This window comes from Leucoraja erinacea, chromosome 6 (assembly GCF_028641065.1).
Source record: "Leucoraja erinacea ecotype New England chromosome 6, Leri_hhj_1, whole genome shotgun sequence".
Taxonomy (NCBI): Eukaryota; Metazoa; Chordata; class Chondrichthyes; order Rajiformes; family Rajidae; genus Leucoraja; species Leucoraja erinaceus.
Genome location: NC_073382.1, coordinates 44222545 through 44247390, shown reverse-complemented (window position 1 = coordinate 44247390; position 24846 = coordinate 44222545). Strand labels below are relative to the sequence as shown.

The following is a 24846-nucleotide window of genomic DNA, read 5'->3' as shown; positions in this document are numbered from 1 at the left end:
AATAGACCCTTAGGCCCATCGATTACACACTAAGTGTCGATCACCTGTTCATACTAGTTTTATGTTATCCACGCCCCATATCCTAGGGGCAATTTACAGAGGCCAATTGAACTACAAACCTGCACGTCTTTAGGATGTGGGAGGATCCTGGAGCACCTGGAGGAAACCTGCGCAGTCACAGGAAGAACGTGCAAACCCCACACGGACAGCACCCGAGGTCAGGATCGAACCAGGGTCTCTCCCGCTACCAGGTGTCAAAAAGGTATTTACACAATCAAAAAATTATTGAAATTAATTGAAGAATTTACATACCTTCTTATAAGCAAGTTCAATGTTGTCAAGGCATGGACACGAAATCCAGCCTTTAAATTTCTCCCTGGCTTCTTTGTGAAGGTTCTGTATTAGATTCTCCAGGTACGTCTGGTAGTTTGCCCCTTCATCTTCCAGGTGCTTGCCCAGTTCCTCCAGAGTCAAAGGGTGTGCATCAGCTTCAATGTAGGAGTTCCGTGATTGTGTCATCACATCCTGAGGGATCTATTCCAAGAAGAGGACATAGGTTTAAGGCGAAGGGGAAAAGATTCAATAGAAATCCGAGGGGTAATTTTCTACACAAAGGGGGGTGGGTGTATGGAACAAGCTGCCGGAAGAGGTAGTTGAGGCAGTGATCTCTATTGATCCGACAAAATGGATAAACCAGAAATGGTCTGGAACTAAGGATGTTAGAAAATTTGTGATGGATCTGTAATAGCCCTAGGATTACATGTTTGAATGAAACATGGATGTGCAAGATATGGAGCGTTGTAAATCATGTGCAGTCAGAGGAGATTAGTTTAACTTGGGGCAGAAAAAAAGACAGGGATGTTGCCTGACACGTTATTACTCAGGCACTTTGTGTCTTTCTTTGTAGACCAGAATCTGCACGTTCCTGTTCCTACATCGTTAGTTTAACTTGAATCTGGCATCGTGTTTAGCACGGACATTGTGGGCCAAAGAGCCTGTTCCTCTGCTGTTTAAGAAGGAACTGCAGATGCTGGAAAATCAAAGGTAGACAAAATTGCTGGAGAAACTCAGCGGTTGAGGCAGCATCTGTGGAGCGAAGGAAATAGGCGACGTTTCGGGTCGAGACCCTTCTTCAGTTTTCTATGAATCCAGTTCTCGTTATTCAGGTGTATGGACCTGGTGTCTACCTAATCTGTCCTCAATGAACAAATTCCCTAATCCAAGATTTAATCGGGTGAACCTTGCTTGAATATCCTTCATCGCAAGCGTACTGTTTCTCCAGAGGTCCACGTAATTGGAGCAACATCGTTCAATTCTCAGATTCACATCCTCTTGCATTATACTGCGTACTTCCTTACTTATTATTGAACCATATAATAACATTCACTGATTTGTGTATCAAGCAACTGAGCCATCCTATCACCAATTAGGGAGCAGTCCCGAGTTACCATCGACCTCTTTGGATACCCTCAGACTATCTTTAATCAGACTTTACTAGACCTCATTGTTCACTAAATATTATACCCTTTATCCTTTTTTTATACACTATCCACGGCTCGATTGGGATCATGTATAGTCTTTCCGCTAATTGGATTAGATACTAAACAAAAAAAGCTATTCACGGTACCTCTGTACACGTGACAATAAACAATAAACTAAACTAAGACACATCAGAACATTCTGAACACTAATATCATAAAGAAGCAGAATTAGGCCGTGGCTGAACTACTTTTCCCTCTTAACCCCATTCTCCTGCCTTCTCCCCGTAACCTTTGACATCCTTACTAATCAAGAACCTAGGAACCGCTTTAAAAATATCCAATTATTTGGCTTCCACAGCAGTCTGTGGCAATGGATTCCACAGATTCACCACCTTATGGTGAAATAAATTCTTCCTCATCTCCACTCTAAAAGTATATCCCTTTATTCTGATACTGTGCCCTCTGGTCCTAGACTCTCCCATTACTGGAAACATCCTCTCCACATCCACTCTATCTAGGCCTTACATTACTCAGTAGGTTTCAATATTTTGCCCCTCATCCTTCTAAACTCCAGAGAGTACGAGCCCATCAGATGCTCCTCCTATGTTAACCTAATGATCCGTGGATCATTCTCATAAACCTCCTCTGGACCCTCTCCAATGCCAGCACATCCTTCCTCAGATACGGAGTGCAAATTCTTTCAGCTTTTCTCCTCTAAAGAATATTCTGCATTCCATCTGCTGTGCTCGCTTTAAGTCTATACACAATAGCGTTTTCTAGTAAGGCGCAAGGAACTGTAGATATTGGTTTGAAAAAAAGATACAAAGTGCTGGAGGAACTCATGGGGTCAGTCAGCATCTCTGGAAAAAATGAAGAAGCTACTTTGCAGGGTGGGATCTTTCTTCAAACTGACCCGAAACGTCACCTATCCATGTTCTCCAGAGCTGCTGCTTGACCTGCTGAGCTACTCCAGCACTTTGAATCTTTTCTAGTTAGCTAATTTGCAATATCTTAAAGTCCATTATGTGCCCCATCCACCATAATAGTCCATGCCTCAAAGGATTCAATGCCATTGGCTGAAATCAGTCAACAGTTAAAGGTTAGTAAAGAGTTTGGAATATTTGCAATATGTTAGATTTTATTTGACTAGTTATCATGCAAAACAAGGCTTTGTACTCCAGCACACACAATAATAATAAACCTAAACCTTTATAACATTGATGGTAGAAACAAGGAATTGCAGATGCTAGTTTACCAAAAAAGGACACAAAGTGTTGGTGTAACAGTAATTCTGGGAGAACATGTCTAGGTGACTTTTCAGTCAAAAGGACCTGACCAGAAACATTACCTATCCATGTTCTCCAGAGATGCTGCCTGAATTCCTCCAGCACTTTACGTCACTTGTATATTAATTATGTAAGTCATTCAAGATAACTGTCATCAACATTTATTCTCCAAAGTGTCACAGATTTAACATTCTTCAGTTTAGGGACTGAGAACCAACTCACCTGGAAAATTTTGTTGCACTCTGCAATCATCTGTGCCAAGCCCTGAGTTGCTGCCAAGTTTTCGTTCAAATCTTTCTGATCAGGTTTCCCTGTTGCATACTTGCGCTGCATTACCCTATTACAATCAAACAGGGACAAGTTAGCTCTCAATCAAAGATAACCGGAAAAGATTAGGCACACACAAAGAACACCTAAAAATATTGTTTGCCAATTAGGGGGCCTTCTGGTTTTTACTCAGTAAGTCACTCAGGCAGCGTCAGACTAATTAGCTAATTGTGGAGAATGATTTGTGGGTGTCAGACGCTGCTATAGTATTAGAAGTGAGGATGATAGAGCTATTTTATATCCCAACTCATAAAATAAATTACAAAAAGGTACCAATTTACCAAGACAAGGCTGCTAGTTCCAACAGACAACGTGCTGGAGTAACTCAACGGATCAGGCAGCATCTCTGGAGACAATGATTAGGCGGCATTATGGGTCAACCAATGTCACCTATCCATGTTCTCCAGAGATACTACCTGACCCACTCCAGAACTGGTCTACTTTTTTGGTAAACTAGCGTCTGCAGTTCCTTGTGTCTACTACTTCCAACACATTACATTAATTTACCCTGACAAGTATTTTCGTCCAACCTGCCTATTTGCCTGTGCAGGGATTAACGAGCAAAACCACCCAAGGAAATTAAACTGTTGTGAAATGTAGCAATGATTCCCAAACATTAATTGCATGAAATTTTGAGAACTAGGTGTTAAAGCAGTTTGCTTGCACATCCCTATATAATGCACACACAAAGAACTGCAGATGCTGGAACCTTGACCAAATGTGGAGGAACTCAACATTCTCCAAAGATGATGCCTGACCAACTGAGTTACTCCAGCACTTTGTGTTCTTTCTCCCTATATAACATGGCTGTTTTACTCAGGTGTGTGATTGTTGGAAGTATAAGAAGGGGTGGGATAGGGGACAGTTGAATCTCAGGGTGGTTGGAAGGGGGCACAGGTTGAGGCACGCATCCCATTGGACATGCCTGCCAGAGGATCAATGTGTTGGATTTTACAGCAAGATAACAGATGGCGGGTACATGGAACGAGCTGACAGAGGAGGTGGTTGAGGCAGGTACAATAACATTGGGACAGGTAAATGGATAGGAAAAGTTTGGAAGGATATGGACCAATCGTGGGCAAATGGGACTTGGTTAGATGGGGCATTTTGGTTGGCATGGGCAAGTTGGGCCAAAGGGCTGGTTTACGTGCTGTATGACTCCTTAACTCTATAATGCAAAAGAAGACTTTGATTGACAGTTTCTTGCTTCTGCGCGAGTGGTGTATGGTGCTCGCAGGCAATGCATGCCCGAGTGGCATCAATATATGCATTGTATTGCCCTTGATATCAATATGCATCCCTGCTGACTGCTGTGCCATATTCACGATGCATAGGAAACACATGGAACAAATCTATACACCCTGCAATTCCTGCTTAAGATCAGACCATTAATTACATGTCCCTCTGGAGCTCACTGGGTGAAAGAATATCTAGCCCCAATCGCTGTTATTAAACTGCGGAAAAAGTAACTGCATGTAAATGCCTAATTTCCGATTTTACTTGTGGCATCCAGGATGTGAGAGGCCTACCTTGGCGAGGCGCATCCTTTCTTTAGCAAGTTGAGGTGGAAGAGGGAAGGAGCAAGGCAGACGGCAAGGTTCATGGCAGTCATTTGGTTTTCAGTTACGGACGTAACGTCGCTGAGGAAACAGAGAAGTGTCTGCAGGACCTCACGGTTTTCATCGGCCATCAGCATGCTGGCAGCCTGCACCGCCTGGAGCCGCTGCTCCCTGGGGACATCTGCACGGCAAAGCCAACAGACATTGTTAGAGAAGAAAGACTGCTTGAGAAGAACAAAATCTGTTTGAGTCATAGTCATAGAGTCATGCAGTGTGGAAACCGGCCACACCGACCAACATGTCCCATCTACACTTGTCCCACCTGCCCATATCTCCCTAAACATATCATATCCATGTATCTGTCCAAATATTTATTAAACGTTGCGATAATATCTGCATCAACTAACTCCTAACTAACTGCATCAATTAAATCTTCCCCGCCCCCCATCTGAAACCTATGGCCACTGGTTCTCAATTCCCCGATTCGGGGCAAGAGACTCTGTGCGTCTAACCTCGATTCCTCTCATGATTTTGTACACCTCTATAAGATCACCACTCATCCTCCCATGCTCCAAGGAACAGAGTCCTGGTGTTTGATTGAAAGATACAGCATGAAAACAGGCCCTTCGACCCACTGTGTCCATGCTGGTTCACACCAGACAAAGTGCTGGAGTAACTCAGCAAGTCAGGCAGCATCTGTGGAGGACATGGATGGCGATATTTCAGTTTGGGACCCTTCTTCAGACTAAATTCCCCGGCCCTAAATGTCACCCTTCCATGTCCTCCACAGATGCTGGCTGACCCAGTAAGTTATTCCACCACTTGTGTTCGACTCAAGATCCAGCATCAGCAGTTCCTCGAGTCTACCCATTGACACAAATTCTTTGTTGTCCCACTTTCTCATCCACTCCCTACACACCAGGGGTAATTTTAAAGTCCAAATAATCTACACACCCCCATGTCGTTGGGATGTGGGAGGAAACTGAAGGAAATTCACACAGGAAAGTCACAGGGAGAATATGTAACACCTCGCAGACATTCCCTGCGGTCGGGATCGAACCATGATCTCTGGCGCCGCGCCATTGTGCCTCCCTATGTTACAGCTCACTTGTAAAAGCACATAGATGCAGTGGGCTGCCTCGATCCGAACTCTGGGGTCAGCTCTTTATGAAGGGTCACATAAATTTGATGGGCAGGTTTTGCAGCAGAAGTTTGGTTGTTTATAAACCCTGTGCCAACTCTACAATAGCTGCAAGTCAAATGTCACGGAGGTCATGGAGAGACCGAGGTGGGCGTTGGGGATCAATATGTGATTGATGAAGGCGTTGTTAATAATAAGAAGCTTCTGTGCCTTGTAGACACACGAAATTGCAGATGCTGGTATACAAAAGAAAACAAAGTGCTCAGGTAACTCAGCAGGTCAGGCAGCACCATAGAAAACATAGAAAATAGGTGCAGGAGGTGGCCATTCGGGCCTTCGAGCCAGCACCGCCATTCATTGTGATCATGGTTGATCGTCCCCTATCAATATCCCGTGCCGAAAGAACTGCATCTCTGGAGAACATGGTCTGTTTATGTTACATCAGGATAATGGTATAAATTGAGGCAGGGATCATATTCTTCAATGAGGATCGTTCTTTACTGAACGTTGAACAAGGGTGGAGCCCATCATTTCACCACACTGTTCGAGATGTACTGCAGACCTAGACTCTGAAAGGTCCCGACCCAAAACATCACCTATCCAGAGACATTGACCTAACTCAGCGGGTGAGGCAGCATCTATGGAGAGAAGAAATTGGCGACATTTCGGGTCGAGACCCTTCTTTGGACAGCAGTTCTGCGGACTACAGTTCCAGCATCTGCAGTTCTTCCTTAAACATTTTGTCCACTCCACTGTAAAATCATCAGTCTGTAGAAGGATCTCGACCCGAAACGTCGCCAATTCCTTCTCTCCACAGATGCTGCCTCACCCACTGAGTTTCTCCAGCATTTTTTGTCTACCCATCCAGAGGTGATGCCTGATCAGCTGAGTACTCCAGCACATAGTGCCAGAGACCTGGGCTCGGTCTTGACTATGGGTCCTGTCTATACGGAGTTTGTACATTTTCCCTGTGTTTCCTCTGGGTGCTCCGGTTTCCTCCCACACTCCAAAGATGTATAGGTTTGAAGGTTAATTGGCTTCTGTAAATTGTACATTATCCCTAGTGTATCCCGTTGGGCAGAAGGGCCCATTTCCACGCTGCATTTCTAAAGTCTATGGTAAAAGTCAATACCACCTGCGCCACTGTGCTGTGTTTGTGAAAAATGTTTGCAGTTTAGCTTTACACAAATTAATGTTGGTGTTTTGTACTCTATCATTGTTAATTACTCTACACCTTCTTGAAACACGTAGGTTCAACTCCAAAGAATATGAATCAAGATTTGAGCTACAGAATGTTTGATCAAGCCCTGTCATCAGTAAATGGGATGCTTACACTGATAAATGTGAAGAAAGGTTTCCCCGAGTTTGCTGGTCAGCAGAGGATCGGGAAGATCGCGGAAGAACTGCTTCAGCATGTCAGCCACATCATACGGGCACTGATCTTCATAGTTGACATTATCCGGTGAAGCCTCGTTCATCTGCCGAAGTGCCTGAATTCGGGATTTGGCTCCAGATTTCCTGAAGAGACCCACCTACAATGGTATAAACATATGAAAATGTGGATAAAGAAAAGCACTACTTAAAGATGTTGACTAACAGATAAGGCCAAAACAAGATCACACAATTATTAAATCAGGGTACCACAGTGGTAGAGCCACTACCTCACATCGAATTCATTGCCAAAGACGGCTGTGTAGGCCAAGTCATTTTTAAGGTGAAGATTGACAGATTCCTGATTAGTCTGGGTTTATGGGGAGAAAGCAGGAGAATGGGGTTGAGAGGAAAAGATAGATAGAAACATAGAAAATAGGTGCAGGAGTAGGCCATTCGGCACTTCGAGCCTGCACCGCCATTCAATATGATCATGGCTGATCATCCAACTCAGTATCCTCTACCTGCCTTCTCTCCATACCCCCTGGTCCCTTTAGCCACAAGGGCCACATCTAACTCCCTCTTAAATATAGTGAAAAATGTTTTTCTCATCTCGGTCCTAAAGGATTTCCCCTTTATCCTTAAACCGTGACCCCTTGTCCTGGATTTCCCCAACATCGGGAACAATCTTCCTAGATCAACCAAGATTGAATGGCAGAGTAGACCTGATGGGCTGAATGACCTAACTCTGCTCCTATAACTTATGAACAGCGCCAGAGACCCAGATTCGATCCTGACCTAGGGTGTCGTCTCAAAACCCACATTAGCAAACTGGCTAACGCATGAAAATTAGCCATACACACACACTGGCTAAGTATGGAACTGGTGCACTACAATAGAATAGAAGCTGGGATGTAATGTTAAAATTGTACAAGGCATTGGTGAGACCAAATCTGGAGTATGGTGTACAATTTTGGTCGCCCAATTATAGGAAGGATGTCAACAAAATAGAGAGAGTACAGAGGAGATTTACTAGAATGTCGCCTGGGTTTCAACAACTAAGTTACAGAGATAGGTTGAATAAGTTAGGTCTTTATTCTCTGGAGCGCAGAAGGTTAAGGGGGGATTTGATAGAGGTCTTTAAAATGATGAGAGGGATAGACAGAGTTGATGTGGACAAGCTTTTCCCTTTGAGAATAGGGAAGATTCAAACAAGAGGACATGACTTCAGAATTAAGGGACAGAAGTTTAGGGGTAACATGAGGGGGAACTTCTTTACTCAGAGAGTGGTAGCGGTGTGGAATGAGCTTCCAGTGGAAGTGGTGGCGGCAGGTTCATTGGTATCATTTAAAAATAAATTGGATAGGCATATGGATGAGAAGGGAATGGAGGGTTATGGAATGAGTGCAGGCAGGGGGGACTAAGGGAAAAAAGTTGTTCAGCACGGACTTGTAGGGCCGAGATGGCCTGTCTCCGTGCTGTAATTGTTATATGGTTAATACTGAGAACTATATTTTGTACTCTGTATCTTGCACTTTGCTCTACATATTGAACTTAGCTTTAAGGTGCATAGCATTTAAGGTGAGAGGGGCAAGGTTTAAAGGAGGTGTGCAAGGCAACTTCCTTTTTTTTTTTTTTTAACACAGCAGGTGGGTGGTAAGTGCCTGGAACCCGCTGCCAGGGTTGTTGTTGGAGGCAGATCTGATAGCGACATTTTAGAAGCTTTTGGAAAGGCATGTAGATAGAAGGAAGGAAGGGAGGCAAAATGGATTTTGTGCAGGTAGATACATGCCGTCCAAGCCAGGTGACTCTTTGCATGCTGGTCCCAGAAGTGGATCTGCAATCATTCATTACAATCGCTCCACTCTTTTAAATCTTTATATCAATCTTTAAATGGACTTTACTGAACTTCATCTTGCACTAAACATTGTTCCTTTATCTATACACTGTGGACAGCTTGATTGTAATCATGTATAGTCTATCCGCTGACTGGAAAGCACGTGACAAAAAAGCTTTTCGCTGTCCCTCGGTACACGTAACAATAAACTAAACTAAGGAGGCTCTTGGCATCATGTTCGTCAAAGACAAGGTGGGCCAAAGGGCCTATTCTTATGCTGTACTGCTCTATGTTCTACTTGAGTTTGACGATTGAATCCATGTACAGTATTATCTGATCTGCTTGGATTGCTTGCTGAACAAAGCATTTCACTGTACCATGGTACACATGACAATAATAAACCTAACCCTATAGATTATGAAGCACAAAAACGTAAAATGGGACAATTAATGAGAGATTTTCATATCATTGATGAAAGGTACGTGATCTTATCTGTTTCAGAGCATTCATTCATGTACCTGATCCAGGCATTGACTCCTGAGATAACGCATGGCTTGTTGAATGCTCTGTGGGAGAGGCTGTCCTGTCCTCTGTACATGAACTATCAAAGGCACACCAAACACATTCTTGTCTTTGTAGTCGGGCACCTTCATCCTCTTCATGAACTTTGGCACAGACCTGCAAGAAATCATTGCACGTTACTTGCACAAAGGGAGCATGGTAGCACAGCTGGTAGTGCCACCGAGGCACATGGCGCCAGAGACCCGGAATAGGTCTTGACCGCGGGTGCTGTCTGCGTTGAGTTTATGCGTTCTGCCGTTGATCACGTGGATTTCCTCCGGTGCGCCGGTTTCCTCCCATATCCCAAAGACGTGCATGTTTGTAGGTTAATTGAACTCTGTAAATTGCTCCTAATGTGCAGGGAATGGTTGTGAGTGGGATAACGTAGAACTAGTGCGAACTAGTTGTGAACTAGCATGATGGTCAGCAAAGACTCGGTGGGCTGAAGGGCCTGTTTCAGTACTGTATCTATCAATGTGATTGCCCTACATATCAATCCCTTACACTGCAGACTTCACACAGAGAAACAATGCACAATACGTAGCCCTACGAACCCTCTACAGTCAATGGAACTAGTGCGCTACAATGCTGAGAACTATATTTTACAGTATTATCAGATGCAATTGTATAGCATGCAAAACAAACCTTTTCAATGTACCTCGGTAAATAATATAAACCCAACCTAAAAGTACAATTGAATGCAGTTGCCTACAGGGAAGATTTAATAGGTACCCGAAGGACATCTTTGTCACGCAGAGGGTGGTGGGTATATGAAACGAGCTGCCATAGGTGGTGTTGAGGCAGGTACTATAACAACATTTAAATGACACTTGGACAGGTACATGAATAGGAAAGATCTCCCCTTCAGGGAATTAGAAAATGGACCAAACATTTCCTGTTCTGATTCACCCAAATAGTTTCATTTTCCGGCCCTATTTTGTACATGGAGATGAAAAGATTTAGGGCCAAATGGGTCTAAACTTAGATGTGGCACCTTGGTCGGCATGGACAAGTTGGGCCAAAGAGTTTGTTTCCGTGCTGTACGATTCTACAACATTAAATGTGACGTTGTTTGTAAAATCCACATCAAAACAAATTATTTTCATTAAAAATAATGAATGCACGACTTAATTTTGTTTAAAGCATTCCCCAGCCAACTGTGGTTGTCATGGAGCCCTGAAGTAATTTGAAAGTGCTTAACTCCAAAGTGTACTGTGTGTAAAATTCCTTTCTAGTTCAGCACCAGGCTGTTATGACCAATCGTGGAAAAATTAATCAGGTGCATATTCATAGAATCATCCGAGAAGCGTTACAAAAGAAAATGTCCAAAATAAATAATTATTTAAAGCACCCTGACACGGCACCTACACTGCCAACAATTCTATGCCCTCACTGCCACTGCTATGTACATACGTTGTTCTGTGAATTAGCTACAGGTCTACCACCAATTTTCTGGCATCTGGTTGTCCGGTGCCTCCTCGAATCCATACAATATTATGAGTGCGCACTTGAACATGGAAGTCCCTCCAAAAATGTGACGCCGAGGCCCAGTGAGGTGGCCAATCTTGACCTCATTGGGATTTCTGCGGCCAATCAGTAGGTTGAGTTTACCCTCTGCAGCCGAGGCTCTAGAACTCTGGCCCGACAGATCCATTCCCATAGCCAACTTCCGCGGCCAAAATCTTGGCCCCCCCAGGCAGTGACCTCGGTTGGTCCAGCAAAATGGATAATCCAGCAAGGTTTTGGAACCAAAATATCAGTGGTGGACATGTGTTCCAACTGCTATGTGTAAATGTTCAAGGAGGAACTGCAGATGCTGGAAGATCGAAGGTACACAAAAAACTCAGCTGAGTTTCTCCAGCATTTGTGTGTACCTGCTTTGTGTAATTGTTCTTTCAGTTAGTTGGGTCACTTGGGTCAACTCAGAGCTCCTGTGGATTTTGAAGAAACAGCAGCAAAGAGAAGCAGGACAAAGCAGTGATTGGCTCTAGCCCAAGTGGGAGGAGAGTGGGAGAAGTGAGTCAGAGGGGGAAAACTGAAGAATGTGGTTTGTAAATTGGTAAATTAGGCAATTTATCTGTCAATATAAGCAAGAAGACTGAGGGAGCAGCCTTGATAGGGAAGTGCCGTGTGAGTCTTTGGCTCGAGAGTCTTTGGCGAGGAGGCTGAGGGGAGGAGGCTACGCATAAAGCTCGAGAGGACGGAACGCGGTGAACACATGTCGGGGCAGATGAGACAGTGTGAGGCTTGCAGAATGTGGGAGCTCAGGGACACGGATGGAGCCTCTGGCAGCTACAACTGTGGCAAGTGCGTCCAGCTTCAGCTCCTAAATAACCGTGTTGGGGCACTGGAGAAGCAGCTGGATGACCTCAGGGCCATCCGGGAAAACGAGAGATTCCTGGACAGAACCTACAGTGAGGTTATCACGCCGAGGTTACTGGAAGAACCAAGGTGTGTGACGGAGTGAATTGTGGAAATCGTGGAGTGCAGAAGACCCAGGTGGCTGTGCCTAATGAAAACAGGTACGCAACTGGAGACGATGTTTCCAGTCCGAGCGGCGGACACGTCGGTGGCTCCAATCCTAGAGATGGGACTCGACCGGCGAGACCGACGTCGGGCAGAGCCCTAGTGGTGGGTGACTCCATTGTCCGAGGAGCGGACAGGAGATTCTGTGGCGGCAGACGAGATGCAAGGATGGTCTGTTGCCTCCCTGGTGCCAGGGTTCAGGATGTCACAAGCCAAATTCAGAACATCCTCGAGAGAGAAGGTGAACAGCCGGCAGTAGTTGTGCACGTAGGCACAAATGACATTGGGAAGAAGAGGAAGGAGGTTCTACAACATGATTTCAGAGAGTTGGGAAGAAGACTGAAATGCCGGACTTCTAGGGTGGTTATCTCTGGATTGCTTCCAGTACCTCATGCTGGTGAGGACAGGAACAGGGGGATAGGGGATCTGAATGTGTAGCTGAGGGGCTGGAGCAGGGAACAAGGATTTAGATTTATAGACCACTGGGATCTCTTCTGGGGTAGGGGTGACCAGTACATAAGGGATGAGTTACACCTTAACTGGAGGGGGACCGACGTTCTGGCAGGCAGGTTTGCTAGGGCTACACAGGTGGGTTTAAACTAAATAGTGGGGGGGGGGAGGGATTGACAGATTGGGAGTATAAAGATGGAGTTGAAGGGGAAGTGACTACAGGAAAAATTACAAAAGATTCTCGAATTAATGGGAAGGAAAGCTCGAGAATGGACAACAGAGTAAGGTCAGGGCCAATTGCGAGCAGTTCGAGGGGGGAAGTGAATACGGAGGTCAAATTACTGTATATGAATGCACGAAGTATAAGGAATAAAGTGGATGAGCTTGAGGCTCAGTTAGAGACTGGCAAGTATGGTGTTGTGGGAATTACAGAGACATGGCTGCAAGAGGGCCAGGGCTGGGAACTGAATATTCAAGGGTATACCTCCTATCGAAAAGACAGACAGGTGGGCAGAGGGGGTGGGGTTGCCCTGTTGGTGAGGAATGAAATTCAGTCCCTTGCAAGGGGTGACATTGAAACAGGAGATGTGGAGTCAGTAATGGATAGAACTAAGGAATTGTAAGGGTAAAAAGACCCTAATGGGACTAATAGACAGGCCCCCAAACAGTAGCCTGGATATAGGGTGCAAGTTGATTCAGGAGTTAAAATTGACATGTAGTAAAAGTAATGCTGTGGTTGTTATGGGAGATTTCAACATGCAGGTAGACTGGGAAAATCAGGTTGGTACTGGACCCCAAGAAAGGGACTTTGTAGAGTGCCTGTGTGATGGATTCTTAGAACAGCTTGTATTGGAGTTACCAGGGAGAAGGCAATTCTGGATTTAGTGTTATGTAATGAACCAGATTTGATAAAGGACCTCGAGGTTAATGAGCCATTAGGAAGCAGTGACCATGACATGGTCAGGTTTAATCTACAATTGAAGAGGGAGAAGAGTAGATCGGAGGTGTCAGTGTTGCAGTTCAATAAAGGGGACTATGGGGCCATGAGGGAGGAGCTGGCCACAGTTGACTGGAAAGATACACTAGCAGGGATGACAGTGGAACAAAAATGGCAGGTATTTTTAGGAATAATACAGGAAGGTGCAGGATCAGGATCAGTTCATTCCTAGGAGGAAAAAGATTCCAAGGGGAGAAAGGGACGACCATGGCTGACAAGGGACGTCATGGACAGTATAAAAATGAAAGCGAAGAAGTACAACGTAGCAAAGATGAGCGGGAAGCAAGGGGATTGGGTAATGTTTAAAGAACAACAGAAGATAACCAAAAAGACAATACGGGAAGAAAAGATGAGGTGCGAAGATAAGCTAGCCAAGAATATAAAGCAGGTTAGTAAAAGCTTCTTTAGGTATGTGAAGAGGAAAAAATTAGTTAAGAACAAAGTTGGACCTTTGAAGACCGAAAAAGGTTAATTTATTATGGGGAACAAGGAAATGGCAGATGAGTAAACAGCTACTTTGGATCTGTCTTCACTAAGGAGGACACAAACAATCTTCCTGTTATAGTAGTGGCCAGATGGTGGTGATGGAGGAACTGAAGGAAATCCACATTAAGCAGGAAATGGTGTTGGATAGACTGAGGGGACTGAAGGCTGATAAATCCCCAGGTCCTGATGGTTTGCATCCCAGGGTACTTAAGGAAGTGGCTCTAGAAATCGTGGATGCATTGGTGATAATTTTCCGATGTTCTATAGACTCCAGATCAGTTCCTGTGGATTGGAGGGTAACCAATGTTATCCCACTTTTTTTAAGAAAGGCGGGAGAGAGAAAACTGGGAATTATAGACCAGTTAGCCTGACATCGGTGGTGGGGAAGATGCTGGAGTCAATTATAAAAGATGAGATAGCCAAACATTTGGATAGCAGTAACAGGATCGGTCCAAGTCAACATGGATTTACGAAGGGGAAATCATGCTTGACTAATCTTCTGGAATTTTTTTAAGATATAACTAGGAAAATGGACAAGGGGGAGCCAGTGGATGTAGTGTACCTGGATTTTCAGAAAGCATTTGACAAGGTCCCACATAAGAGATTAGTGGGCAAAATTAGGGCACATGTTATTGGGGGTAGAGTGCTGACATGGATAGAGAAGTGGTTGGCAGACAGGAAACAAAGAGTAGGGATAAATGGATCCCTTTCAGAATGGCAGGCAGTGACTAGTGGGGTACCGCAAAGCTCGGTGCTGGGATCGCAGCTATTTACAATATACATCAATGATTTGGAAGAAGGGATTCAAAGTAACATTAGCAAATTTGCAGATGACAAAGATGGGTGGCAGTGTGAACTGTGAGGAGGATGCTATGAGAATGCAGGGTGACTTGGACAGGTTGGGGAAATGGGCAGATGCACTGCAGATGAAGTTTAATGCGGATAAATGTGAGGTTATCTATTTTGGTCGCAAAAACAGGAAGGCAGATTACTATCTAAATGGTGTCAAGTTGGGAAAAGGGGAAGTACAACGGGATCTGGGGGTCCTTGTTCATCAGTCTATGAAAGTAAGCATGCAGGTACAGCAGGCAGTGTAGAAAGAAAATGGTATGTTGGCCTTTATAACCAGAGGAATAGAATATAGGAGCAAAGAGGTCCTTTTGCTGTTGTACAGAGCCTTAGTGAGACCACACCTGGAGTATTGTGTGCAGTTTTGGTCCCTTAATTTGAGGAAGGACATTCTTGCTATTAAAGGAGTGCAGCGTAGGTTTACAAGGTTAATTCCCGGGATGGCGGGACTGTCATATGTTGAGAGAATAGAGCAGCTGGGCTTGTACACTCCGGAGTTTAGGATGAGGGGGATCTCATTGAAACATATAAGATTGTTAAGGGTTTGGACAGGCTAGAGGCAGGAAATATGTTCCCGATGTTGGGAGAGTCCAGGACCAGGGGCCACAGTTTTAGAATAAGGAGTAAGCCATTTAGAACGGAGTTGAAGAAACACTTTTTCTTAGTGAGAGTGGTGAGTCTGTGGAATTCTCTGCCTCAGAGGGCGGTGGAAGCAGGTTCTCTGGATGCTTTCAAGAGAGAGCTAGATAGGGCTCTTCAAAATAGCGGAGTCAGGGGATATGAGGATAAGGCAGGAACGGGGTACTGATTGGGGATGATCAGCCATGAACACATTGAATGGCGGTGCTGGCTCGAACGGCCGAATGGCCTACTCCTGCACCTATTGTTTATTGTCTATTACCTTAAACTCTTGCATGAGTTTTATTTGGTAACCTTGTATTTCAAATTGAAACAAAAACTGTTGATGCTCCAAATCTTAGTACTTTATATCAGTTTACCTAGAGTCTGCTACAAGAATAAAGATCTGTTTTCTTCAAGTTCCCAGTGGTTTAAGGTTAAACTCCACAGTACTGTTACAAGAACACACCATTACATTCCCAAAGTATCAAATGAAAGAAAAATCGCTTAATTGTTTCTTTTTTTTAAAAACAGTTTTTCTCTCCTAAAAATAAACGGTACATTTGGTCATTGCTGCAATGTTATCAACCTTGTCATACAGTGAAGGTCAATGTATTGCACAAATACTATTTAATTTACAACTCAACTGTATGAACAGTGAAATCTCCAATTGCAACTAATACCCACTTACCTCCTCCCTCTTTTCTGTGTCCCCCTCTCCCACTGGGCACACATTTCTTCCACTATCCCACACGTCTTCCCTCCATCCCTGTCCCCTCCCATCGATATCACTCCCTCCAGCTTTACATTTCCCTCCACTTCTCTCCTTATGTGACCTATTTTTACATCTAGCCTTTGTCACTGACTCCACTGATCTGCCACTCAAACAGATGCAGATTTTGAAGAAGGGTCTCTACCAAAAACATCACCTATCCATGTTCTCCAGAGATGCTACCTGACCAAACTGAGTTTATAAGATAAAGTGCTGAAGTAACTCAGCGGGTCAGGCAGCATCACTGGAGAACATAGATAGGTGATGTTCCAGCTCGGATCTGAAGAAGGGTCCCTAACTAAAATATCAGAGGCTAGTGGAACTTGATAGAAGTTTATAAAATTATGAGAGGCATAGATCGGATAGACAGTAAGAACCTTGTTCCCAAGGTGAAAATGTCCAACACTAGAGGGCATAGCTATAAGATGGGACAGGAAAAGTTTAATGGAGATGAGCTGGGCATGTTTTTTTACATAAAGTAGCGGGGGGCTGGATAGCTAAGGGTGGTGGTGGAGGCAGATGCGACAGAGGCATTTAAGAGGCTTTTAGAGAGGCACATAGAAGTGCAGAGAATATGGATCATGTGCAGGCAAATGAGATCATTGTAATTTGACATCATGTTTGGGGCAAACATTGTGGGCTGAAGTGCCTGCTCCTGTGCTGTACTGTCCTGTGTACTGTTCTATGTCACCTATCCATGTTATTCAGAGAACATGCATGAGCTGCTGAGTTACTCCAGCACTTTGTGTCTTTTGTTGCAGACAATATTAAAATCAAAGATGACAGATGTAAAATGAAATATTTCAGATGACATTTAATTTTTACATTTACCCCCATCCCCTCCCCACGCCAAAAAACAAAAATCACCCTCCCCATCGTGTCTGCTCCCTTTGTCTGTTTATTTTATGGCAACTGTGAACTCACCAGGTCCAGCCATGTTTGTTGGACATGGAATAAGTCTCCATTATCGCTGTGAGTCGCAGGAGGGAGAACTTCTGCAGCAAATTGAGCTGGGCGGCAGTGTGGCTGCTGATCTGCAACGAGGCTAGAGTGAAGCTGAGCCGATGTGAGATCTGGAAACTGTGCCATCGTAACCTCTGACGCCTGTGGAAGAATATCAGGCAGCAAGTTTAGGAAGAGGTTCCAATGAGAAAGGTCTGATTAATAGATTACTTTAGAGATACAGCGTGGAAGCAGGGCCCTCGGCCACCAAATCCGCAATGACCAGTGATCACTAACACTATCTTACCCACAAGGGTAAATTTACAATTTTTATCCTACAAACCTGTACGTCTGTGGAATGTGGGAGGAAACCAGAGAAAACCCATGCAGTCACAGGGAGAACGTACGAACTCCGTACAGACAGCATTTGTAGTCGGGATCGAACCTGGGCTTCTGGTGCTGCAAGGCAGCAAATCTGCCGCTTAATTATCCAGAATCATACAGCACAAAAACAGGGCCTCCAGCCCAACTCATTCGTGCTAATCATAGACGTAATCCAATGCCCACAATGGGACAGAAACCTAGCTAATGGAAGGCCCATTCAGAAGCCTGATAACAGAAGGGAAGAAGCTCTTATAGAGCCATACAGCATGGAAACAAGCCCTCTGGCCCAACTCGTCCATGCCAACCAAGATGCCCATCTAAGCCAGTCCTAGTTGGCCCATACCTCTCTAAACCTTTCCCACCCACGTACAAAATAGGATAAGGAAACAAAATTATTTTAGGTGGATCAAAGCAAAAATGTCTGAAGAAGGGTCTCAAACCAAAACATATCCATATTCTCCAGAGACCCGCTGAGTTACTCCAGCACTGTGTGTCCTTTCAGGGAATGTTTCCTATCCACATACGCGTCCAAGTGTGTTTTAAATACTGTTTTAGTCCCTGCCTCAACTACCTCCTATGGCAGCTCATCCTATTTTTCCACCACCCTCAGAGGAAAAGTTGCCCCTCAGATTCCTAAAATCTTGCCCCTGCCAGAATAAATCTCAGTCCCCTGATTCTTCATTCACCTACTATGGGACATGTCCTCCAGAAATGCTGCCTGACCTGCTGAATTAATCCAGCACATTGTGTTCTATACAATATGCTCTCTTTACCACTAAACCTACTTGTGTTGCCACTTTCAGAGAGTTATGGACCTTTGTACATCAATGCTGCTTAAGGTCTTGCCACTAACTGTATATTTTCCCCTTACATTTAACCTCCCAAAGTGTAACACTTCACACTTGTTTTTCTTGAGGGAAAGGCACCTGCTATCAAAGATAGCAGATTGTGTAATAGTCCCCGTGACACTGCAATCAGTAGCTGCAGTGTATGTCGGGTCCATAAATGTTACCCGGCATTGATCATTTGAAAATTAAATATTTTAGAAGATTATTTTTCAGGCATAAAAATAACATCAAGGTATGATTACTTTAATTCATGCATAATTCACTACTTTCAGCATTTTTAACATTTTATTGTTGTGCCATAGAATCATATTCTATAGCACGAAACCCCAGCATCCATGACAACAGCCCAGTGAATCTCCACTGTACCGTCTCGTGTGCAATCACACCCTTCCTATAATGTTGCAACTAGAGACCCAGGTTCGTTCTTGCCCTGGGGTGCTGTCCGTGTGGAGTTTGCACGTTCTCCCTGTGACCTCATGGATTTCCTCTGGGTGCTCCAGTTTCATCCCACATTCCAAGGACGTGCAGGTTTGTAGGTTAATTAGCCTCTGTAAATTGCTCCTAGTGGATCCGAAACTGAGATAATATAGAACTAGTGTGAACAGATGATCAATGGTCAGTGTGGACTCGGTGGGCAGAAGGGCCTGTTTCCATGCTGTTTCAATTTTCGATGTGAACCACCATCTGCAGTTGATTACTGCACATTCTGCTATTTCACTTCTGGGGAACAATGTGGCTTCAGATCTAACACTTGAAACTGCTGGAGTAATTTAGCTGATCAGGCAACATCTTTGGGGAGCATGGATGGTTGAGGTTTTAGGTCAGGGCCCTTCCTCAGACTCCCCCTTGCGAGGAAGCATTCTGACCTTAAATGCTACCTCCACCGATGCTGCCTGACCCGCTGAGTTACTCCAACATTTTGTGCATTTTCTTGTGAATATCTTTCATTCCAAGTTGGTTATATTCCAATATAAATCGGAATAACAAACTAATATTAATGTCTGCATTTATCTTTAGATGCCAGAAAGATGCCTGGATTAGAGGGTATTAACTACAATAGGAGGTTGGACAAACTTGGATTGTTTTCTTTGGAACTTCAGAGGATGAGGGAAGATCTGATAGCAGCATTAAAATATGAAAGGCATACAAAGGATAGACGGTCAGGACCTTTTTCGTAGATGGAAATATCAAGGACTGGATGGCACACTTTCATGGTAAGAGGGTTAAATTTTATAGTAACTCAGCAGGACAGGCAACATTTCTGGAGCGAAGGAATGGGTGACGTTTACAGTCTGAAAGGGACCGCTGCCTGTCCTTCTGAGTTACTCAATCCCAATGTTTTCCCTTTCTCAAGGGATGGAATTTGAGCTTAATATCACAGATGAAGCACTCGGGAGATGAAACCATCAATAATGACCTTTATTGACATTTTAATGGAATGCCTAACTGAATCTATATATCTATATGATATATATTTGTAGGTTAATTGGCTTTGTAAATTGTCGCTAGTGTGTGTCGGATAGAACTAATGTACGGGTGATCGATGGTCGGTGCGGACTCGGTGGATCGAAGCGCTGTTTTCACGCTGTATCTCCATACTAAACTACCAATAGTTCAACATAAGTTAACTACCAACAATTTCGCTACCCACCTGCTGGGCCTGGTTAATGACGCCCCTACTCCGGAATCCCGGCGTTCCCGCATCCCCACTGCCTCCGCCTCGTTGAGCGACTGCCCGTCGCGATCCAGGTCGCTGGGCGTGATCTGACCGTCGGACATGGAGTGTCTTTCGAAGTCGAGCATCAGGTGATTGGAGGAGCTGTAGGGTTGCTCGCAGACCGAGAGCTGGTCATCCTGTATCTCGGGCAAGATGTTCCGTGACCAATGGTCCACGATTTGCTGCAACCCGTTGACGTGCTGCAATATGTCGTCCAAGTGGGGGAAAAGATCTTCCTTCTCCAGGTCCATGAGGTCACCGGTGCTGGCATACAAGTGGGAGCCTGGCACGTTGTCGTAGATACTGATCCTGCTTGCCCCGGGGTAGCAGCTCTTGGGCTTGCCCATGCCACACTTCTGCTTGCTCAGCGAGATGCTCCCAGTCCGCCAGTTGACATCGCTGCACTTGTCGGAGGGGGATAGACTTTCTATGGACAGAGCTTTGGGAAAGGTGCCTGGTTTGTGATCCTTGGGGATATGAACGACGAGGTGCTCCTGGGAGGAGAATTCATTCCGGCGGTTGTGGTCGGCCACTTGTCTCGTGGTCGCCCCCGATAAGATGTCCATGTCTTCAAGATACATGCCGCTCCGCTTGCTGTTCAAGCGCCTCTTCCTTGACTGCAAGCACGGCGTGCTCACCGTGCTCCCGCTGTTTTCCGAGTGGCTGTCGCTACTCGACTGAGTGGATGATGAGAAGCCACTCTTGGTAGAATCCCTCGCCATACTGTGAAGATGTCCATTGACTATGTCCACGCAGCGCATGGTCTTCAACGACTCCGGCTCCTGCTGTAGCACGGGAGAACTAATGACCAAAGGTCCCAAACGCATGGAGCCCTTTAACTTGTGAGAGGCTCTGGGTCTTAACGTTTCCATGCGTTTTAGCAGGTTCCTGGCTTTCATTCTTGCATTCTTTTCTGCTTTGGCACCAAAGCTGCAGTCTTTCGCAGTCTGTGGGAACGCACTGTGGAGCGAGATGGCATCCGGCATCGCGACGGGTTCAGGGCAGTTCCGCAGGGAATAGTCCGGGTGCTCCGTGGCCACACAGTTCGTTTCCACGGCTCTACTGGCGAGACTGTGGTTGTCACTTCCCCCGCTGCTTTCACTGTGAATGGAGGAGACCTCGGGTTCGCTGAGGTCCGTTAACACGCTCTCGCTGCTGGTTGTATTCTTGAGTTTCATGCCCCCCACGGACACGTGGCCATCCTGTCTTGGAAACAACACGTCAATGTCATCCAGCCTCGACCATCTCTTGCTGCTTCTTTGAAAAGTCCACTTGTCACTAATCGCACACAGCTCTTCTTCATCCGAGTCTTCACTCTGCAACAGCAATGCGAACTATGAGTTATGTTTTCCCATTCATTAAATGAATTTCACACTTCTGTACCTCTTGCCTGATGCGAGAGGGAAGAAGAGGGGGTGATCGGGGTGAGACTAGTCCTTGACTATGCTGATAGCCTTGACTTGAATTAAATGGATTATCAGCATAAATGAATCACCAGCATAATCAAGGACGAGTCTCACCTGGTCACTCCCTCTTCTCCCCTCTCCCATCAGGCAAGAGATATAGAAATGTGAAAACACATTCCTCCAGATCTTCCCAGCTGTTATCAGACAACTGAACCATCCTATCACCAACTAGAGAATCGTCCTGACCCTCCATCTACCTCATTGGCGACCCTCAGACTATCTTTAATTGGACTTTTTCTTGAGCTAACATTTTTCCCTTTATCCTGTACACTGCAGGCAGCAGGATTGTAAATATGTATAGTCTTTCTGCTGAATGGATAGGCACGCACCAAATGTTTTTCACTGTACCTCGCCACGTGACAATAAATTGAACTAAATTTTGACTGAAACATTGAAAGATACAGCGTGGCAACAGGTCTTTCGTCCCCCCAAGTCCACACCGACCTTCGATCACCCATTCACACTGGTTATTCAATTTTCACATCCACTCCCTACATAATAGGGGCAATTTACAGAGGCCAATGAACCTACATGTTGTTGGGACGCGAGAAGAAACCGGAGCAACCGGAGGAAGCCCACGCAGTCACAGAGAGAACGTGCAAACTCCACACAGACAGCATCCGTGGTCAGGAATGAAGCCGGTACTCTGGCGCTGAGGCAACAGCTATACCAGCTGTCCACAGTGTCAGCCTAAAGTAGAAGCTGCCATTTATTCACAATGCGGCACGATTTTGTATGAGGATTCCAGGGCCTGAGATACACGGAGAGGTTGGACATGCTAGGACTTTGTTCCTTGGAGAGCAGGAGGATGAGGGGTGATCTTGTACTTGAGGTGTACAAAATCATGAGGGTATGTTGTGAATGCACAAAGTCCTTTTTCCAGGGTATGGTAATCAAAAACTAGAGGTTTAAGGTGAGAGTAACAACGGACAATGCAGGAGTAGGCTATTCGGCCCTTCGAGCCAGCACTGCCATTCAATGTGATCATGACTGATCATCCCCAATCAGTACCCCGTTGCTGCCTTCTCCCCATATCCCCCGACTCCGCTATTTTTAAGAGCCCTATCTAGCTCTCTCTTGAAAGCATCCAGAGAACCTGCCTCCACCGCCCTCTGAGGCAGAGAATTCCACAGGCTCACAACTCTCTGTGAGAAAAAGTGTTTCCTCGTCTCCGTTCTAAATGGCTTACTCCTTATTCTAAAACTGTGGTCCCTGGTTCTGGACTCCCCCAACATCGGGAACATATTTCCTGCCTGTAGCGTGTCCAAACCCTTAACAATCTTATATGTTTCAATGAGATATCCTCTCATCCTTCTAAACACCAGAGTGTACAAACCCAACTGCTCCATTCTCTCAACATGTGACAGTCCCGCCATCCCAGGAATTAACCTTATAAACCTACACTGCACTCCCTCAATAGCAAGAATGTCCTTCCTGAAATTAAGGGACCAAAACTGTACATAATGGTCTCACTAAGGCTATGTACAACTGCAGAAGGACCTCTTTGCTCCTATATTCGATTCCTCTTGTTATAAAGGCCAACATGCCATTCGCTTTTTTCACTGCCTGCTGTACCTGCATGCTTACTTCCATAGACTGATGTACAAAGACCCCCAGATCCCGTTGTACTTCCCCTTTTCCCAACTTGACACCATTTAGATAGTAACCTACCTTCGTGTTTTTGCTACCAAAGTGGATAACCTCACATTTATCCGCATTAAACTTCATCTGCCATGCATCTGCCCACTCCCCCAAACTGTCCAAGTCACCCTGCACTCTCATAGCATCCTCCTCACAGTTCACACTGCCACCCAGCTTTGTGTCATCTGCAAATTTGCTAATGTTATTTTGAATCCCTTCATCCAAATCATTGATGTATATTGTAAATAGCTGCGGTCCCAGCACCGAGCCTTGCGGTACCCACTAGTCACTGCCTGCCATTCTGAAAGGGACCCGTTAATCCCTACTCTTTATTTTCGGTCTGCCAACCACTTCTCTATCCATGTCTACCCCCAATACCATGTGCCCTAATTTTGCCCACTCATCTCTTATGTGAGGTTATATCACTCATCCTTATCAAATGCATTTGTGTGATATGATGTGATACGAGTGATACGATTTAATAGGAGCCCGATGGGCAACTTTTTCACTCATGGGTGGTGGGTATACAGAACGAGCTTCCAGAGGAGATAGTTGAGGCAGGTGCTGTAACAGCATTTAAAGAACACTTTGACAGGAAAGTTTTAGAGGGATAATGCAGGCGAATTAGACTAGCTTAGATGGGGCATCTTGTCGACATGGTTAAATTGGGTCGAAGGGCCTGTTTCATGCTGTATGACTCAGGAATAGTTTCTTCCCCACTGCCATTAGGGATCTGAATGGTCCTCCAAAAAGCAAGTTTACTGTCCAATTCACCTCAAACCCATTGCGGACATTGGAATTTGTCTCTGGAACTGGTGCGCTACAATGCTGAGAACTATATTCTGCATTCTGTATCTTCCCTTGTGCTCTACCTATTGTACTTGAGATGAACTTGGTTGTATTCATGTACAGTATTATCTGATCTAATATAACCATATAACAATTACAGCACGGAAACAGGCCATCTCGACCCTTCTAGTCCGTGCCGAACACATAATCTCCCCTAGTCCCATATACCTGCGCTCAGACCATAACCCTCCATTCCCTTCCCATCCATATAACTATCCAATTTATTTTTAAATGATAAAAACGAACCTGCCTCCACCATCTTCACTGGAAGCTCATTCCACACAGCTACCACTCTCTGAGTAAAGAAGTTCCGCCTCATGTTACCCCTAAACTTCAGTCCCTTAATTCTCATGTCATGTCCCCTTGTTTGAATCTTCCCTACTCTCAGTGGGAAAAGCTTTTCCACGTCAACTCTGTCTATCCCTCTCATCATTTAAAAAACCTCTATCAAGTCCCCCCTTAACCTTCTGCGCTCCAAAGAATAAAGCCCTAACTTGTTCAACATTTCGCTGTAACTTAGTTGCTGAAACCCAGGCAACATTCTAGTAAATCTCCTCTACTCTCTCTATTTTGTTGACAAAATCTGATTGTAGCGCACCAGTTCCAGAGACAAATTCCAATGTCTGCAATGGGTTTGAGGTGAATTGGACAGTAAACTTGCTTTTTGGAGGACCATTCAGATCCCTAATGGCAGTGGGGAAGAAACTATTCCCGAGTCATACAGCATGAAAACAATGG

General features: G+C 44.9%; 1 protein-coding gene across 4 annotated transcripts in view; it reads right to left on the bottom strand.

The window, feature by feature from the left end:
- The window catches only part of LOC129698026 (stAR-related lipid transfer protein 13-like), a 314800-nt gene that overhangs the window by 5556 nt on the left and 284398 nt on the right, over positions 1-24846 (bottom strand). For all 4 annotated transcript variants that reach the window (XM_055636844.1, XM_055636845.1, XM_055636847.1 and 1 more), the window contains 7 exons: positions 20087-21468; positions 17186-17365; positions 9521-9680; positions 7128-7326; positions 4624-4834; positions 2990-3104; positions 313-534 (listed from right to left, as the gene is read on the bottom strand). In XM_055636844.1, coding sequence (XP_055492819.1) covers positions 313-534; positions 2990-3104; positions 4624-4834; positions 7128-7326; positions 9521-9680; positions 17186-17365; positions 20087-21468 — 2469 coding nt within the window. The remainder of the gene's footprint in view (positions 1-312; positions 535-2989; positions 3105-4623; positions 4835-7127; positions 7327-9520; positions 9681-17185; positions 17366-20086; positions 21469-24846) is intronic.